Raw genomic sequence first — 20,608 nt, 5'->3', positions numbered from 1 at the left:
TACAACAGACATATATATCTTATAGCTATAGAAAAATAAAACGAAAGTATGTCATTTGAATTACAGCACTTAGGTCCTTACATCTGTCTCTTAGTGACTTTCGTAAAAGTGCAGTATGTTTTTTCCTTAACTCACAGAAAATTTATAAAATGTCAGTAAGATATAATATGTCCACTTTGCTGAACAAAAACATTAATAGGAAACGTGGGGTGTTGGTCCTAGGATGTTGGTGATGTGAATTTATGACGTAAGACGGAAGTTTTTTACATCTTGTACATATTACAAACTCTTCCGTAGTCCTGTTGATATTATGATGATCATAAATGAAGTGATCATTATAGATAAGGTATAGTTAGGAACTCAAGTCTCTTAGGGTGGAATCACCGACAAAGTTGAAGAATGAAGGTAAAGGTGATTTCGTATATGTTAATGGGTAGCTGTTTCAAATGTTTTGTGAGATATTTGTCAAGTATTTATAATTATGTATATATTTTTTTCTTGAAATTAAAATGACTTTTCAGGTTTAGTCAAAATTTATTCCAATATATTTGTTAAAATACCGTTTGATTTCACAGATTAAAAAAAACGCGTCTGTACCTTATTATTGAATCTTACTACTGCAGACTGTTATTTTTATTTACTAAATTCATTTGTTTACATTTAAGGAATTAAAGAAAAACTTCTAACCTCAATTTTTCTCAACTGCTTTTGGCCGTAAGAAATACATAACTTAATATGTTACATGCTGTGTTTATATAGCATTGTTTTTATCAACATTATATATTGCTTAAACTTTATCATTGTAAATATGCTCAATGCTTCGACGACTGTAAAAAGGCTCTAAAATAACCTGTTATTCAAGATGGTCTGTTCAGAATATCATGCAAGTAAAAGCACACATAAAATGAAGGTAACTACTTGTACACATGTATGTGTAATAGTAATGACCGTACAAAATGTAGATTCGTATTTGTTAATTCCATCTTACTGTGTAGGTTGAAGCAGCCGAAAATAAGGATTGAGATATTAGATTGATTGATTGATTGTTGGTTGCTTAACGTCCAGTGGCAAATATTTCATGCATATTCAGGACGAGAACAAGTTCACAATAAATACAATAGGTAGGTTGATACGATAGAGGCCATCTGGGGTGATGGTCGGGGAATTTTGGATTGCCACTGGAAAATAAGGGTATCTTGGATAAGGACAGACATTTTGCCTTGCAACAGGCTACCTACGGACCCCTCAAAAGAGTTGTTGCAAGGGTTCTTAACGTGCAAAGAGCGTGGCACTCTCTTTACACCCCGCACAGCCAAACGGACGCCCCACTTCGGCAAGCGTTTTACTGCCGGTCGGGAGAAGACCAAGTGACCATATTTCTACACCCCAGTCACCCTTGGGGGGAGCACTAATGCGTCTTATACGTAAGACATACTCTTTTATTCGGCTTATTTTTTTTGATGAAATTTTATAATCATTTGTTCAATACCAATGATGGTAGACGTTTCGTTTTATCGGGTGTCACCGTGCTAGTAGCATCTTTAATCCATTCCTTCTCTGTAAAAAGCACAGATTTGAAAATGCTGTATTATTCGAAACACTATCTTTAATAAGTTTTATCAATACTTTATGAACCTTAACGATACATTTCAAAGGTCAAGGGTTTAATAAAACCTCAATCTGGTATATGAAAAGGTCATACAACGATAATAAACTATGTTTGTATGAATATCATACATATATGTATATTTCCTGTACATTTGCAGGTTTTAAGTGCTGTTTTCTGTGTCTTATATGGACTGATTGGCTCCGTTGTTTCCTTTCATTGCGATGAAAATGCTGCACAATGTTTTACATCACTAGATATAAAATCCGCTTTCACAATGATTGGCGAAGGAAACATCAGTCAAGTGTACGTAAAGGATCGGGCAATTTATCCAATAAATGCAGACATAACCGACCAAGTTTCTGTAGATGATATAATAACTGCTGACGGTTGGAATCAAACAAGACATTTAATTACTGCCAACGGATCAATGCCAGGACCATCTATTATCATTTATGAAAACCAGAAAATAACGATTCTAGTTACAAACAATATGATAAATGAAGCAGTGACTATTCACTGGCACGGTATTGACCAACTTGGACACCCAGCAATGGATGGCGTTGCATTTGTTTCTCAATGTCCGATACTTCCAGGACAGACTTTTGATTACACCTTCCAACCAACATTTGGGGGTTCCTACTGGTATCACTCACATGTAGGTAATCAACGAGATATGGGCTTGTACGGTGCATTTATAGTTCTCAGAAAAAGGGACCCAGTACCATTTAAATTCCAACATATTGTACAGATACAAGAATGGAATCATCTATATAACGCAATGGACCTATTGTATGCAAATGTGAAAAATGAGGTAAAATCCCCAAATTCTATTTTGATCAATGGAAGAGGAGAGTTAAAAGATAACCTTGCTCCTCTAGAAATATTTCATGTTAATAAAGGAGATCGATGTTTGTTTAGACTTATAGGGGTAGGATCAATGCACGTACTCTTGTTTTCTATACCTGGTTTAAAGTTAAATGTAACAGAAACTGATGGTTTTGAGGTTGTTCCAACTGTCGTTGACAAAATTATCATATATCCCGCTGAACGTTATGATTTTGAACTCGATCTGGATTATGCAAAGGAGGGTATACATAACATTACTGTCAGTATCCTTTCGTCACACGAACTTACAATTGAACCTCCTATTGGACTTGGGTTTCTTAATGTTTCTAACAGTAATAATCTACCAGCAAAGGTTTACGAACAAAATATAAAAAATAGAGTCCTGAATTGTCCGTTTGAAACCTACCCTCGTGAGAAAGACATCATTTGCATTCCTGTTAATGAATTGAAAGACAGGGGAATTGTAGAAGATGAAAACTTTTTTGCTTTCGCTTTCGAGACTACACAAGAGTCAACTGAAACAGCATTACATTTCTTGAATTTCGGTTTTCCAAAAGGTGATTCCTCCATAAATGGTCGAATAATTCGTTGGCCAACCGTATCCGCTCTTACACAGCCATATGAGGTTGACACTGACTGTAGTAAGTGTACTGATGAAGACACGTGTCACTGTAGCCATTCACTAAACTTAAAAACTGGGTCTGACATCATTATGGTTTTACTTAATCTTGGCACCGGAGCTTTCATTTCGCATCCTATTCACATGCATGGCCATACTTACAAAGTTCTCAAAATGGAATTTCCTGAAGTTGCTATTGATGGCAAATTTAAGTTTACAGAAGATATAGAATGCAGCAATTCACTTCAAAATAGTGACAGCAGTTGTAATAACGCACGATGGAGGAATTCGTCGTGGAATGATTACAATAAAATCCCTGGTATAAATACAATAGATGCTGTACGTAAAGACACAATAGTTGTACCATACGGAGGATATGTGATAATCAAAATAAAAGCTGCAAACCCGGGAGTATGGTTCATGCACTGTCACATTGATAAACATATGGTGGAAGGTATGGCACTGATGCTGAATGAATCTTTCGAGAACACTGGGCAATATATTCCAAATGGATTACCAACATGTCATAGCTATCTGACGGAAATGTCAGGTAAACTAAGCGCAACATCTGCATCTCAAACAAGTTCTACAACAGGTATGATAATGTCTTTTGAAACATTTATCGGGAAGCCAATTTGAATCTTTTGCAACTTTATTTAACCGAACAATATTATCTCAATATAAATATAAGTACCTAACTCTTAGATTCATGTAATTCGAAGGCTCATAATTGTTTTGTGTAAAATCTTTTTTTAATTGCGTATTTGTTGTTTATTTAGAATTGGTTTTAATGATTATCAGTATGATAACAGAATAATCAAATTTCTATACAAAAGAAGATGTGGTACGATTGCAATGAGACAATACTCAACAAGAGACCAAAATGACACATTTATTCACACCGTACAGCTATAAAAGGCCCAGAAATGACAATGTAAAACAATTCAAACATGCAAACTAAAGGTCTGATGTATGTACGTACGAAAAAAAATATGCAACACAAACAAACGACAACCACTAAATTACAGGCTCCTGACTTGGGACAGGCACATACATACATTTAACATTGTATTAGCTAAATGCAGGTCATATATTTAAAGCAGTTGATGTACAATGAAGTAATTTACAAGTGTTTATCATCTATACTTGAATTATGTATTACTGTTGAACTATTGGGAATTTTTGAAAAAAAGAATGAAAATATGCGTTCTTTGATGGTTAATTTTTGAAATCACTGAAAAGACCCTCGTTTGCAACTACATATGAATCAATTGGATCATGTTAATTTTTTTTTATTATTATTATTTATTCTTATCAACAATAAATTAAAATCATATTTAAAAAACGAAAATAAAAATGAATAGTAAGTTGGCGAAAACACATTGAAGAACGATACTGGGATATTTGCAGCTTTACTAGTATATGTTAATATTATTTCATTGTTATTTTAGATTCAAAACCATATATCCTGGGTGCTGTTATTGGTGTTTTGGCAGTTGCTGTCCTACTGTTGATTGGTTATATGATATTGAAAAGGAGGACAACCTCAACAGCTTCAAATAATGCAGAAATGACACCGCCGAGTACTTAGAATGATTTAACCGTTAACATTGAGTTTCTCTCCTTTATAAAATGTACATGATGTATTGTGCTGGCTTATCTGAATATTTATCATTCTATATATTCTTACAAATTATACATGTAACTCTATTAATTAAAAATTGAATAATAAAACTATGATAATCATATCCCTTTATTTTTTTTAAGCAAGCAAAGATGTCAAATTCATTGTTTTTCTTTTATATGAAATAAAGTTATAAAGATGTAATTTGTAGATTTAAAAAGCTCTCAATTTATCATAACAGTTCTGTTTTATTAACACGAAAAAGCTGAAAAAAAGTATTTTACCTATATATATATATATATATAACTCGTCTAAACATCAACCCAACAATGTTAGATCGGTAAATTTGCTTTCGAAAATTTTTGGTTCTTTCCTCGTCGGGATTCGAACCCATGCTACATTGATATCGTGACACCAAATCGCCTGCACTACAGCCGTCCCGCTATACCACACGACCACCTGGGCTCTACAATAATAAAGCTTTCAGTTGCCGTGTGTTACCTTTCCTCGTCAGTTTTAATCTAGCGTCGTACTACAGTACATGATATAAAAGGCATGGAGATGTTATTGTTACAGATCAGCTCAATGTGGTCTAGCGGGACGGCTGCAAATCATTAAGATTGATTAAATGTTGATTATACACAATCATGAAACCGTACAATATTCAATCTACCTGGGGTCAAATGTCACCAAACACGCTTTTAAACAAATTTTCTCATGTTTTAACAAGAGAACCCATATATTCTTATCTCAAAACTGGATAAGAGACTGACTAGATCAAACGGGTAAATAGGGTAAAGCCTTAGCGTCATCGGGACAGATCTGATAACAGCCGTATATGTATCCCCAATGTAAAGACACATATATCTTCACTAGAGTGACTTATGCATACAGAGGGTTTCGTCTAAATCATCAAATAGAGCCATATTCGTAGCTCCACTACTAACCGTGTATTAAAAGGACATACATTTGCTTGAAATAATCATTAAAATAAATTAACTGTTAAATAAGGCATATTTGTAATCTACGTAACCGATATATTCATTTGAAAGACGAGAATAACTAAGCTTTACCTAATTTTGTTTACGAATCATAGTACTAAAGTACTGAACATTAGATGACTGCAAGTTCTTGTGGAAGGTCGAAAAGGACAGGTCTCAGAAAAAAAAATCACATCTCTATACCTGAAAGTGAGGTTAATATACAGATATATTTTTTTCTGGGGCAGGTTCGTGCGTAAATGATAAACTAATGACAGTAAATCTATCCCTACCGTAATGACTATAGTGATACAAATAAACCCATCATATATACCAGGATCAAAACCTTATAATAAAAATCATTATACTCTGGTTTATTGTTATTCATTAAATTTATACTTGTATTTTACTGTTACATGTATATTTGCAAATGCAATTTTCATGCATTTGTATATCATTCTATTTTACTATATTTATATTAGTGCAGTGCATGATAAATGGTGGACACGTCACTCTTCTGTCATTATTCGATTTTTCTAATAGAATAGATTTGAGTCAGCATACGTTATTGAGATATTCTATCGTATGCAATAAAATGATTTTTCACTTATGTATATACATATAACAAAACATTTTGATATTATAAATGTATCTTCTCTAAGAGTATTTGATGAGTTTTCCTTGAAGATATTAATTTATAACAAGTGATAAGGAATTCGGCGAAGTTATTAAGATATACTATCTTATCCTTGCCTTTAGAAGACATTGTACTTAATTTATCCTCGTCAAGACAGTGTGTTTCTATATATAAATAAATATCATATATGTAAGATGAAATACGTTTGAAGATGACTATTTTTTCTTCAGACAAAAAATAGAATTTAGCCACTTGTAAACGATTACTTGTGAAACAAAACAGCAACATTAAAGAAATAATGCAGGGAAGCCATACATTTGTTTAAAATCTACAATTGGCATAGGCCGTCATAATCGAATTCTATCCTGAGCGTAAACTAAAAGATTCTAATGGCTTGCACGAATCATTTCATAAATAACCATTAGACAATATGTACTTTTAGTTTTGTTCATTCTGAAACCGATTTGCCATTTCTTATTTACATTCATTTTTTCGTCAGCTAACGTCAAATCCAAAGTTGACATTTTTTTTATCAAATAGTTGTCATATATAAAAAAGAAGATGTGGTATGAATGCCAATGAGACAACTATCCACCAAAGACCAAATGACACAGACATTAACAACTATAGGTCACTGTACGGCCTTTAGCAATAAGCAAAGCCTTTTCCGCATAGTCAGCTATAAAAGGCCCCCATACGACAATGTAAAACAATTCAAACGAGAAAACTAACGGCCTTATATATGGAAACAAGAATGTGTCCTCAGTACACGAATGCCCCACTCGCACTATCATTTTCCATGTTCAGTGGACCGTGAAATTGGGGTTAAAACTCTAATTTGGCATTACAATTAGAAAGATCATATCATTGGGAACATGTGTACTAAGTTTGAAGTCGATTGGACTTCAACTTCATCAAAAACTACCTTGACCAAAAACTTTAACCTGAACCGGGACAGACGGACGAACTGACGGAAGGACGGGCAGACAGACGGACGTACGAACGGACGCACAGACCAGAAAACATAATGCCCCTCTACTATCGTAGGTTGGGCATGAAAAATGAACGAAACACAAATATGTAACACATAAACAAACGACAACTGCTGAATTTACAGACTGCTGACTTGGGACAGGCACATACATAAATAATGTGGCGGGGTTAAACTTGTTAGCAGGATCCCAAACCCCCTAACCTGAGACAGTAGTATAACAGTACAACATAAGAACGAACTATAAAGATCAGTTGGAAAAGGCTTAACTCATCAGATGGACAAAATAGAAGTGGATGTTGACTTGCTAAAATCAGTGAATATGTGAATAATGAAATGAAATAGAAAATAAAACAACTCTACTTCAAAAATCAATATCAAATAAAAATGATAAAATATTATACTAATTTCGATAGTTCGTGTAACTGAAAACATATTCAAGCGTTTTCATATTTGATGTTATATTTTTAAATGACTTTAACCTGCCAAAGACATTTATGGAATTGCACCCGAATAAATATAAAAGTTCAATAGGATTTTTTTTAATTCCAATATTGAACACATGAAAACGGCAAAGTGTTTGTAAATAGGTCTAGAGACGCGTGGATTGACATGGGAGATAATATTCATTATTATGTATATGTATGAGTCTGCGCTTAAATACAAGTTCCTCTTTATCTGATCATTTTAGTACTGAAATAACCGGTTTCGTACAGTCACTATGGATATATCGAGAATTTTAGCACGGTGTTGTTTACAAAGCGGAAGAATCATGTCATATTAGAATGTTTTTTATGTAATTAATGCATGAGAATATGCCAGACCGAAACTACCACATAATTACAGTTTCGGAAATACCTATTGTCAGGAATATAAGTAAGAAAATACGTTTCACTAATAATTCTAGGCGTGATAGGGAATAATTAAATAACAAAATCATGTTACATATATTTATATATAACTTTACAGTACTTTAAATATTATGTTACAGACCTATGCAATATGATCAGTTCCGGGTAATCTATAATTTAAATCTTTATTTTCTTACTAAACGCTTTCTTTCTATTGTAGCAATTTTAAAATAGAAATTCATTATGTTCAACGAAGGAAATAATGCGGATTCCGGATTAGCATCAATGATATCAAGAAACGGATTGGGTTTTTGAAACACAATAACTAAAAACATCTATCAGAAAATTATAAAGACGGGTTTTTCCCATGGAATGTGTCATTTGAAAACAATATCAAGTTGTGAATTTGATTTATGTAGGTTCTGTGAACTAAAGGCGTGTAATCAAGGAGACTACAATCCGGGTATCAATCAATTAGTCTCTTAAGCTCACCAGTAATATAGTTGTTGCATTAAAAATCTAAAATCAATCTAAAACTTACTAATGCTTAATACAAGTTCCTCAATATCTGCTCATTTTCAGTACTAAATAACCGGTTTCGTACAGTGATTATCTGGTATCTTTTGATCCTCTTTTATGTATTATAATGGTTGTATAAAATATAACAAACAAGACTTAATAGTATTTGTGTCAAAACATATTACTTATTAGCTTAAGTTGATAGATATCCTTACAGTATGATACTTTTACACATAGCTTAAATGCAGGCGAAACTAATCAGAAATAAGTGTGGCCATGTCGACGTCTGTGTGTCATTTTACCCAAGAAAAAAAACCCACATTAAATATATTTTAGCCTGATGTTTAATCAAACGATAATTAGAATTGTGATAATTTTTTTTTTTTTAGATATACATATTTATTTTCAATCTGGCTTTAATAAATTCGTTTATCGGAATAATCGGATTTGACTACATGATTTGGACATGATACGTCAATGATATACCAACTAAGATCAACGTAAAGACGAAATATTTGGTTGTCGTTCTCAGAAATTTTGTTAACAATTTCCATTTATGTACTAGGGGTTTGGGTTAAGATTAATGTTGGTTTAGATTTTCGTTGTTGTGAAGTAACATACACGTGGTACCTTTTAATTTTAAGTATATGTAAATAAGATAAAAGAAGTCACCACAACATCATTAACATGATAAATGCCAAATATCTATCACCATTGCTATATGTTCAACTACAACAATCGAACATGGCACTAATTAGATATAGGAAGATGTGGTGTGAGTGCCAATGAGACAACTCTCCATCCAAATAACAATTTAAAAAGTAAACCAGTATAATACATGGCCATAATCAAACGTATATCAAATTTTACAATATAACAAAAGGTCTATAAAATTAAATTTAAAAAAGGTTACTATTGTATGTATAAACGCGTCGGACATTTAAACTCCATTAATATAAAGCTTATATGAGGAAAATTATCAGTTGAATGCGGGACTAGCTTACATTCTCAGTCTGTTGATTTCGGTTTTTTTCAACAAAAAAAACTTTAGTCTATACAAAAACCTTTAAATCAATCCAGTTGAATACGTGCAAAAATAAAAATAAAAAAACACACCTGTTTTGTGTTTTTTTTAACAACTACGAGTTTATTTGTTAGTTAAGTGTCAACAGAGTTTTCGTTCCAGTTTTTAAAATTGTCTTCATCTTTTATTTTTATCACATAGACTGAACTAAATATTACTTAGTTGAGCTCCAACTCCTAGTTCACCTATAAAAATACATTTCACCTTTATATATAATCTATTTACGTAGATTTGTATTTTTAAACATCCCCGAATATAATACAACAGGTTTTACATATAAATAAAAATAAACAAAGAAACGCCTTTCTAAGAAAAGTATCTAAAAATAAAGGATCGGTATTCTCCCGAAAATAAATACAGAATAGCATATATAATGCCCCATTTTGGATATAGTGTATTTCATTCACAAAAGACAACCGGAACTGCTAGCATCCGGCAATGGAATTTCTTAAGGTAAGTCTTAATTTTTTATTTTATTTTTCTAATACATCTGACGATATCTTAAATGAATTTACGTATTGTTGTCTCTTTGACGCGTCCGAGTCTTATGTAGACGAAACGCGCGTATGGCGTACTAAATTATAATCCTGGTACCTTTGATACTATCCTCATTTCCGTTCTCAGTTATACTTGAGATGTAGCCTTATAACATTATCCTTGAAAATAAAGGAGTAGGTTCAGTAAGACCCCTTTTTGGCCCGAAAATATAGCAGTTTTACAAAATTGTGAAAATGCAGTAAAATATTTTAAATACATACGGTCGCACTTCGACTGTTTCTACTCTTATGAATATTTGTTTTCTCTTTGACACATTTTTAATTTCTATTCTAAATTGTACTTAAGGTGGTACCTAACACTTTAACTAAAATTAATTTGGCTCTTTTAATTTTTTAAAAATTTGACAAGGTATTTACTTTGACCCTTTGACAAAAAAAATATCAAAAAATTTGAACTTACCGTTTAATCAGAAAAAATACACTGGTTATATAGCAGTATGACACATACTTATTTTGATCATTGAGAAGCTTAATATTCTCTTAAGAACACAACGTCATGAAAACATTCTGCTGATTTTTCAGAGTTATCTCCCTGTAGTGTTATGTACCACCTGAATATGTAGCCTTATAACATTATCCTTGAAATTAAAGGAGTAGGTTCAGTAAGACCCCTTTTTGGCCCAAAAATATAGCAGTTTTACAAAATTGTGAAAATGTGATCATATAGCTATCTTTTGGAAAGTGGAATGCTTCTGCTACACAAATATGGGCTGGTTTTTTTACAATACAATGCACATATATCGGGTAAAAACATCATTAAGTCATTTTAAATTACTAAAATCTTCAAAATTTTATCATTTTCGTTAACTTTTCATCTTTTAGACGGTTTCCGTCTTACATGAAAGTGACCGCATTCGTGTTTATTCATAATATTGAAATGTAAGTTGTATTTGATGATAATAAATACCATATATAAAGGTTGAAGATGAATACGGATGCGGCCACTTTCATTTTTGACAAAAACCGTTTGAAAAGTGACGTTTTTTTTGCATATTTGATAGATTTATCATTTTTAAGCTTGATTCGGAGTATTTTAATGACTTAATCAGTAAAATCTTTCACAGAAACTAATTGAATCAATTGAAATAGACACTTACGTGTTTGAAAAGTGTCAAAAATATTTCGTTAGATGAACCTGAAATTTGGGCCAAAATCGGCCATTACCGGATCTACTCCTTTGCATTTTTCGTTTGTCAGAATAACACTTTTAAAGCATATTTGAAGCAGACAAAAATGTTAAAAGTCACCCATAGACTTAATATATCTCAATGAAATTGAGAATGGAAATGGGGAATGTGTCAAAGAGACAACAACCCGACCATATAGCAGACAACAGCAGAAGGTCACCAACAGGTCTTCAATGCAGCGAGAAATTTTCGTACCCGGTGGCGTCCTTCAGCTGGCCCCTAAACAAATATATATACTAGTTCAGTGATAATGAACGCCATACTAAACTCCAAATTATACACAAGAAACTAAAAATTAAAATAATACAAGACTGACAAAGGCCAGAGGCTCCTGACTTGGGACAGGCGCAAAAATGCGGCGGGTTCCAACATTTTTGTGAGATCTTTACCCTCCCCTATACCTCTAACCAATGCAGGAAGGTAAACGCATAACAATACGCACATTAAAATTCAGTTCAAGAGAAGTCCGAGTATGATGTCAGAAGATGTAATCAAAGAAAATAAACAAAATGACAATAATACACAAATAGCATCAGACTAGCAGTTACCTACTGACATGTCAGCTCCAGACTTCAATTAAACTGATTGGAAAATTATGTCTTCATCATATGAATAATCGGCATAATCCTCCCCGTGAGGGGTTTAGTATCATACCATCAAAATAGGGTGGCTAAACATTATAAATCTTTAACAGTTTAAGATTCAATATGACCTCGTATGCTTGCATCCACTTACCCAAATACATATTTATTAAAAGCCAAATTATTTTGTATTTGTTTACATTAAAATGCTACAGTATAAATGACGAATTCCGTACCAGAACAAAAACTGTTAAATGGCAAAAAATTTGAGCCATTAACTTTAACCAATTTCTGCAGGAAAGCTAGCCTAATATATAAAGTACATTTTCACAATGATGTTGATTTCCTTTGTTTGATGTTTTTTCCTCGAATTTGTTGAAATCTTTAATTTTTCAATGATTTTATCAGCCAAAATCATACTCCAAATATATTGTTTTTGTTACTTGTATGATTAAGACTGTTATCTAAAGCACTGTTAGGTTCTATTTCTTTACACATATTAATAAAAATACTACTCGTCATATGTTGTTTTTTTTATTTAAAGTACGGGTATATCAATTTGATGATATTTTTTTTACCCTAAACAAATAACCGTTTTGTTACATTCATTATTCGTGTAAACAACTGATATACATATTAAAGGGGCACTAGATGTCAAATTAATGATAACCGATTTGACTCAAATTCTCATATTTTAATTATAATAATGTAAATCATTTATCCAAACTACCAAAAGTCTAAAATAAACAGTTAAAAAGCATGGGGTTGAGAATATGTAGGTTAGTTTCGTGTGGATTTTAGTCCAGACGCCATCTAATTAACTATCGATTTGAACTTAGATGACCATATAAGCAATGTAAACATAAATACAGATGTGAATAGATTAAACCAAAACGTGCAATTGGGTTTTTTAAGGTCTGTTCGATTTTATTTTATAGATTAAACATATATGTCTCTCATTGTTTTAAACCGTATACGAATGATTGTATATGGATCGAATAAGTGATCAAACGATTTACCGTAGTTTTACTTTCATTGTTGACATTCTTTTTCTTTAAAAATAACCAGTACACGTACAATGCATGCGTTGTTAATCTCTAGCTGAGGGTTAAATTCAAGTTCACATGCATACGGATTTAATGCGGTCGAATTATTCATTTGCAAGTGAATCGGTAATTATCAATGTTTCTTTGCTTAATTTGATAAAATTGAATCATTTTGGCTGCTAAAAGCGAATTATTATTGCACTATTTCACTTTCATTATTGATTGAATAAAATAAATCTTACTTTAGATTTTTAATATATGTCGTAGGTAGTGCCCCTTTAAGGAATACTTTTAGAACAGAACAGATAAATATATGTTGTTTGATGAAAAGCATGTAAGCCCTTGTGTCTTTTTCATAAAAGGAAACAAGGTTTTTTTTAATTTCATTAACCCCCAGAAAAATATAAGATGTGCACTTTGTAGAAAAAAACATTTGAAGGAAATGTGGGGTGTAGGTCCTAGGATGTTGATGATGTTAATGAATGACGTAAGACGGAAATTAAATGATGTTTACAAATTTCTTTTCATTTTCGCGTTTGAACATTAATGTGCTATTTCTTTGTGGCCAGCTCATATTGGTGATGGAAGCTGGAGTATAAAACAAAAAAGGAGTACCTTACTCAAATTAAGGCACGTATCCTCGCTCCTATATGCATTTGACATTTCTTCGTTTTTGTGTATTATTTTCCTATTCCAAGAACGATATTTGAACATCATTACATTTGAACAAAAGTATATATTAATAATACAGAAACTTCCCTACATTTCGACAAAAAGATATGATCTCAATGTTGTATTTTCTTAGATAAAAAATAATTTTATGATCGAATAAAAGAGGGGTGAAAAGTATCAGTGGTATTATATTCAAACTCATAGATAAAAAAATAAACTGACTACGCCATGGCTAAAAAATAAAAAAAGGCCAGAAGAAAAATAGAAACTTAATAGTGCACACGACTAAGCAACACGAACCCACACCGAAAATGGCCAATGATTAAATACAACAACAATTTGGTATATGAAGAGTTCTTACAACGGGAACATACTGTTTTTTTTTTTTTAATATCATACATATATAAATTAGTTCCTGTTTATTTGCAGGTTTTAAGTGCTGTTTTCTGTATCGTATATGGAATGACTGGTACCGCTGTTGGCTTTCATTGCGATGAGAATGCTGTCCACTGTTTTACGTCACTCGATATAAAATCTGCGTTTACCATGATTGGCAAAGGAGACATCGGTCAAGTGTACGTAAAGGATCGGGCAATTTACTCAATAAACGCAGCAATAAACGACCAAATCCCTATAGATGATATAATAACTGCTGACGGTTGGAATCATACAAGACATTTGATTACGGCAAATGGATCCATGCCAGGACCATCTATTATCATTTATGAAAACCAGAAAATAACAATTATAGTAAAAAACCATATGATAAATGAAGCTGTGACTATTCACTGGCACGGTATTGATCAATATAAATGGCCTGCTATGGACGGCGTGGCCTTTGTTTCTCAATGTCCGATACTGCCAGGACAGACTTTTAATTACACCTTTCAACCAACATTTGGGGGATCCTACTGGTATCACTCTCATGTAGGTAATCAACGAGATATGGGCATGTACGGTGCATTTGTCATTCTCAGAAAAAGGGACCCAGTACCATTTGTATACCAACATATTGTACAGATACAAGAATGGAATCATCTATATAACGCAATGGACCTGTTGTATGCTAATGTGAAAGATGAGGTAAAATCTCCAAATTCTATTTTAATTAATGGTAGAGGAGAGCTAAAAAATAATCTTGCACCTCTAGAAATATTTTCTGTTACAAAAGAGGATCCATGTCTTTTTAGACTTATAGGCGTCGGTTCAATGCACGTACTTTTATTTTCCATACCTGGTTTAAAATTGAATGTCACAGAAACCGATGGTTTTGAGATTATTCCCACTGTCGTTGATAAAATCATTATATATCCTGCTGAACGTTATGATTTTGAACTCGATCTTGATTATGCAGAGGAGGGTATATACAACATAACGATCAGCATTCTTTCGTCACATAAACTTACAATACAACCTCCTATTGGACTTGGGTTTCTTAATGTTTCTAACAGTAATAACCTGCCATCAAAGGTTTACGAACAAAATAACAAAAGTCGAGTTCTAAATTGTCCATTTAAAACATACCCACATCAAGAAGACATATCATGTGTTCCTGTTAATAATTTGAAGGAGAGGGGAATTGTTAAAGATGAAGATTTTGCTGCCATTGAGGGTATGCAAGAATCAACCGAAACTGCATTACATTTCTTGAATTTCGGTTTTCCGAAAGGTAAATCATCCATAAATGGTCGAATATTTCGTTGGCCAACCGTATCTGCTCTTACACAGCCAACTGAGGTTGATAACGACTGTAGTAAGTGTACTGATGAAGACACGTGTCACTGTAGCCATTCACTTAACTTAAAAACTGGGTCTGACATAATTATGGTTTTACTTAATCTTGGTACTGGAGCTTTCATTTCACATCCTATTCACATGCATGGTCATACTTACAAAGTTCTTAAAATGGAATTTCCAGAAGTGACCATTGATGGAAACTTTACTTTTACAAACGATATAGAATGCAGTAATACTCTTCCAAATAAGGACAGCAGTTGTAATAACGCACGATGGAGGAATTCGTCGTGGAATGATTACAATCAAATCCCTGGTATAAATACAATTGATGCTGTACGTAAAGATACAATAGTTGTACCATATGGAGGATATGTGATAATCAAAATAAAAGCTGCAAACCCAGGAGTATGGTTCATGCACTGTCACATTGATAAACATATGGTGGAAGGTATGGCATTAATGCTGAATGAATCTTTCGAGAAAACTGGGCAGTTTATTCCAGGTGGATTACCAACTTGTCACAGTTATCTGACGGACATGTCTGGTAAACTAAGCGCATCATCTGCATCTCAAACAAGTTCTACAGCAGGTATGATAATATCTTTTGAAACATTTGTCGGGAAACTCAATATAAATCGTTTGCAACTTGCTTTCACAAAGTAATGTTATCTCAATAAAAATATTAGTACCAAATACTTAGATTCATGTTAAACAAAGTCGTATTATTGATTTTTATATTAGTACGTAGTCGTAGAATACCGCTGTTCGATATTTATAAATCGATTAAGAAAAACACAAATCCGGTTTACAAAATAAAAAATGAAGGAAAGACATCAATTATAATTATTGATTAATAATGATTATATAAAAATGCAACACACATTGCAACGAACTATAATATATCAATGACTATTTTCCAGACATTGTACAGGACATTTCAAAATTTAAAATATTGGGTTGAACTTGGTTGCGTGGCATGTTAAACCTCCCACTTTTATGACAATGTTAAATTAAACATTAAAATGACAACATTACTTGACAGGACGACAATACAAATAAACAAGAGAACATATAGGACTCAGAAACACTAAGAATAATAGCTAATAAAAGGTACCAGATTTATAGAATTACCAACCATAATATTGTATAAGTTAAACATGTATGTCAAACATATGAAGCAGTCGTTATATAATGTAATAGTTTGCGATTGTTTATTATATAGAACTGCTTTATGTATTGCCTTTGAAATATACAAAAAGCGATTGGTAGGGTACGTTTCTTTAAATATATATATATATATATATATATGCGTTTCTGATGTATTACTTTTTAAATCCCTGAGCAGAACTTCTTTTGCAATCAGATGTCAATGAAATTAGTCATATTTTTTATGGCAATTTAACTTTGTAAATGCGCGTTGACATGAAAAGATACCGATAAAAGAATTAACGCTGATATTCGAGCTTGTTCGAACGAGAATATTTCTTTAAAGTTGAAATCACAAACATCAGAAATTAATCCTTGCTATCTGAGCTTGATAAGAAAGACAAGCATACACTGCTAACATGTATTCTAAACAAAAATACAACATATTTTCTGTTTTTACAAACAATTCTTCTTTCTTGGCATGTACAATGTATCATCTGTTCATCCATCTTAAGAACTTTGTAGACGAAACGCGCGTCTGGCTTATATAATAAATTTAGTCCTGGTATATATGATGAGTTTATTTTCTTGACAAACCAATATGTATTATTCATTTATTCATATGTCTAATCTAAAAATAATCTGATAACAAATTTGAGAAAGATAAAAATGGTAAATAGAAGAGAACACATTGAAGAAGAGTACTATACATTTTGCAGCTTTTTATAATGATAGTTTTACATTGTTATTTCAGATTCAACAACAAATGCATTAGGTGGTATTGTCGGACTTTTGTTAGTTGTAATACTTCTATTAATTGTTTATATAATTTGGAAAAAGAGAACAAGCTCAACCACATCCAATGATATGACAATGACCTAACCGAGACTACAGAATTATTTTACATTTAGCGCTATTATACAATCAACTCTTGTCTATATAATGTAGTTTGTTGGCTTATTTGATATGTGATACAGTTCATCATCATTTGTTCATCGTATTTAAAGAAAAAAAATAACATTTAAACATATGCAAAAAAAAAAAATAATATTATGTTCACTATATATGTATAAACAGCACAAATTCATGAGTATTTTAGTTTAATTCTGCTAGATAAGAGATCAGCACCGATTTAAAATTTGAAGAATCAAATCTGTGCATGCGGCCATTTTTTCAATCTGTTTAGAAACAACGATATATAAACCATAAAGGTCTAAAACCAGCAGTAACCTAACGTAGCCGTAATTAAGTGTCAATATACTGTCAAGCAGACGGTTGTTATATCAAACAAGGAGTCCGGGTCACCAAAAAGATGATAATAGAAACAGTTATTCAACTTTTTCTAACTCACTTGATACTGAAAATATAATTTTATATTTAACATTTTTTTCAAATACCTACTACTATAATCTGTTGTTTTGTAACAATTTTGTTTTTGAAATAAGTTTTTGAAACAAAAAAATTCCATATATTGTTGGTGCTTGTAAAATTGCTTTCGTAATCTATCGTTTTATTATTTTTGTTATGTAGTATAAAAAGATGCAAACTTCCCCTAATCTGATCACCAGCATGGCTAACGGAATTCCTCCCACATGCATTCTGAGGTGACAAGTCCAGGTATTCAAGCGATTTCCTGTCGGGCTATTAAACTCTTATTACACAATAACATAAAGCAATTTCGTGTATCACATCACTTCTGATGATATTGATAAGTGTACACGGCCGGTAACCCGTAACTTTCCATTTTGAAAATACAGTTTTCTTGCGTGTCCGATAGTGATATTCTAGTCATTACCAAACTCATACTCTTGTTTATAAATAACAGTTCTGGCGTATAGAATGATATTAATGAAGATCTAAATAATTCCAAAAAACACAATTTACGCACTTGTCGATCATTGGTTGATACGCCAAGATAGAAAGTTACGGAACTATAGGTAGTCGCAATTCAGAATATATACATGTATATAAAATATACGAGAGAAACAACCAAATGAATCTGATTAAGATACATCGAACTTGCATTGGTTTTTCAAAGTAATGGACAAAGTGAAATCACAAATTTATATTTCAATTAGAATATTTCGAACAGTTTAAGAAATTCGTCATCAACACAATTGTTTTTTTTTTTTTTTTTAACTACTTATGATAATATATATTTTTTTTAATGATGTGTAATATCCGGATAATTTTAAACATTTTTAACGTTTTATTATGTTTTTATTTTGTATTTGTTAAATAGATATATATTTGTATATATAGTGTCTCATTAGCCTTTCTAGGCTGGGTATTTGTCTTATTTTATTTTTGTGCAATGTATATTATATAAACTGTATAAACAATCTGTAGACAAGTATGTGACACTTTAATAAAATAAATTATTATTATTTATAATGTATAATATTGTGAATATGGTTATAATAAGTTTTTTTTACCACATAATTAAATATTTATTTCAAATATAAGCTTGTTGTAATATCCTTCAGGAGTCCAAGACCCTTCTGATGTTCCCTGTTACATTCCACTTATAACTCAGAGAAATAATTAGTTGCAAGATTCATATTACATTCGTACATCAACTATTTATTAAATAATATCACTTAATATATAGATATAGGAAGATGTGGTGTGAGTGCCAATGAGACAACTCTCCATCCAAATAACAATTTAAAAATTAAACCATTATAGGTTAAAGTACGGCCTTCAACACGGAGCCTTGGCTCACACCGAACAACAAGCTATAAAGGGCCCCAAAATTACTAGTGTAAAACCATTCAAACGGGAAAACCAACGGTCTAATCTATATAAACAAAACGAGAAACGAGAAACACGTATATATTACATAAACAAACGACAACTACTGTACATCAGATTCCTGACTTAGGACAGGTGCAAACATTTGCAGCGGGATTAAACGTTTTAATGGGCCCAAACCTTCTCCCTTTTTCTGAAACAATAGCATAACATCACAACATATAAAAACATACGATAAAATATCAATTAGCAGACTTAACTCAATCAAAAAACGTATGATTACACAAAGAACGAATAAATATGATCTGTGATATCTGAATACAAATGCACAGTTAATTAAATGTTAAGAGACAAACAGTCATGACCAAAAGGCTATCAAACAAATTCAAACACACTGAGAAATATTTAACCAATCAATGTTCACTTTAGAAAAAAACCGTTTTTTTATAATCTTGAAGTTTATACAAATGTTGTAAGAATAAGTGAAAAATTGAAGATATTACAAATAATCAAAGCTGGTATACAGCCAAGATCCATATAAATAAAAAATGACAAAAAAGCATTATAAACAGTATCAACAGGTCGAATTAACAAGAAAATACGATTTGAGAGTACTCGCAGTTACTGACAGCTAGTTAAAAGCCAAAACCAATTAATAGTAAAAAATCATGCATCAGAGACTAAAATCGACTAAAACACATCACATGGATTTAGTATTTTAACGTCATTAATAGTCAAAGAAGACATGACTTGTGCAATGCCAAAAATAAATGTATCGACAGGTAGTAGTATAGTGAAGAGCGACTTCTATAGAAATAAAAGTTAACGTGGCTGTGTCCCCTATACATCTCGCCTCAAAAGATAATGAAATTTAGTTATGTTTTAATTTGCTAATGACAAAATCAATATTAGTGCCAATGTGAACTATATTCAGAGATCTAATTACAATATTGGTACGATAACCCTTACTTATAAGTTTGTTTAAAGGTTCGATGAGTTTACAAGGATCACATAGTGATTTCCTCGCTTTAAGTACAATATTACCATAAAATTTAGGATGAGAAATACCATTTTTAATAAGCTTTCTACAGGTATAGCCAAATTTACTAATCAAATCTTTGTATCTATGAAAGAATTTAGTAAAAGTTTTAAGTAATTTATGGTATCG

At 32.0% G+C, this 20,608-nt stretch overlaps 2 protein-coding genes across 2 annotated transcripts; both read left to right on the top strand.

Moving 5' to 3' along the window:
* Positions 1-284: 284 nt before the first annotated feature.
* LOC134718785 (uncharacterized) lies at positions 285-4,902 on the top strand. Its single transcript, XM_063581507.1, has 3 exons — positions 285-405; positions 1,767-3,669; positions 4,526-4,902. The coding sequence occupies exons 1-3, from the start codon at positions 400-402 to the stop codon at positions 4,663-4,665; spliced, it is 2,049 nt and encodes a 682-aa protein (XP_063437577.1). The 5' UTR covers positions 285-399; the 3' UTR covers positions 4,666-4,902.
* A 5,202-nt stretch (positions 4,903-10,104) lies between these two features.
* Positions 10,105-17,602, top strand: LOC134719601 (uncharacterized). The gene is made up of 3 exons (XM_063582591.1): positions 10,105-10,213; positions 14,233-16,129; positions 17,441-17,602. The coding sequence occupies exons 1-3, from the start codon at positions 10,199-10,201 to the stop codon at positions 17,566-17,568; spliced, it is 2,040 nt and encodes a 679-aa protein (XP_063438661.1). The 5' UTR covers positions 10,105-10,198; the 3' UTR covers positions 17,569-17,602.
* Positions 17,603-20,608: the final 3,006 nt, after the last annotated feature.

This window comes from Mytilus trossulus, chromosome 5, assembly GCF_036588685.1.
Source record: "Mytilus trossulus isolate FHL-02 chromosome 5, PNRI_Mtr1.1.1.hap1, whole genome shotgun sequence".
Taxonomy (NCBI): domain Eukaryota; kingdom Metazoa; phylum Mollusca; class Bivalvia; order Mytilida; family Mytilidae; genus Mytilus; species Mytilus trossulus.
Note: the sequence above shows the minus strand (reverse complement) of the source record. Positions and strands in the feature narration are given on the sequence as shown.

What these genes read in the sequence shown, in the direction of transcription:
- LOC134718785 (XM_063581507.1), top strand. An exon ending in TCAAACAAGTTCTACAACAG is followed by an intron (nt 3,670 to 4,525) that starts GTATGATAATGT and finishes TTGTTATTTTAG; the next exon opens with ATTCAAAACCATATATCCTG.
- LOC134719601 (XM_063582591.1), top strand. An exon ending in TCAAACAAGTTCTACAGCAG is followed by an intron (nt 16,130 to 17,440) that starts GTATGATAATAT and finishes TTGTTATTTCAG; the next exon opens with ATTCAACAACAAATGCATTA.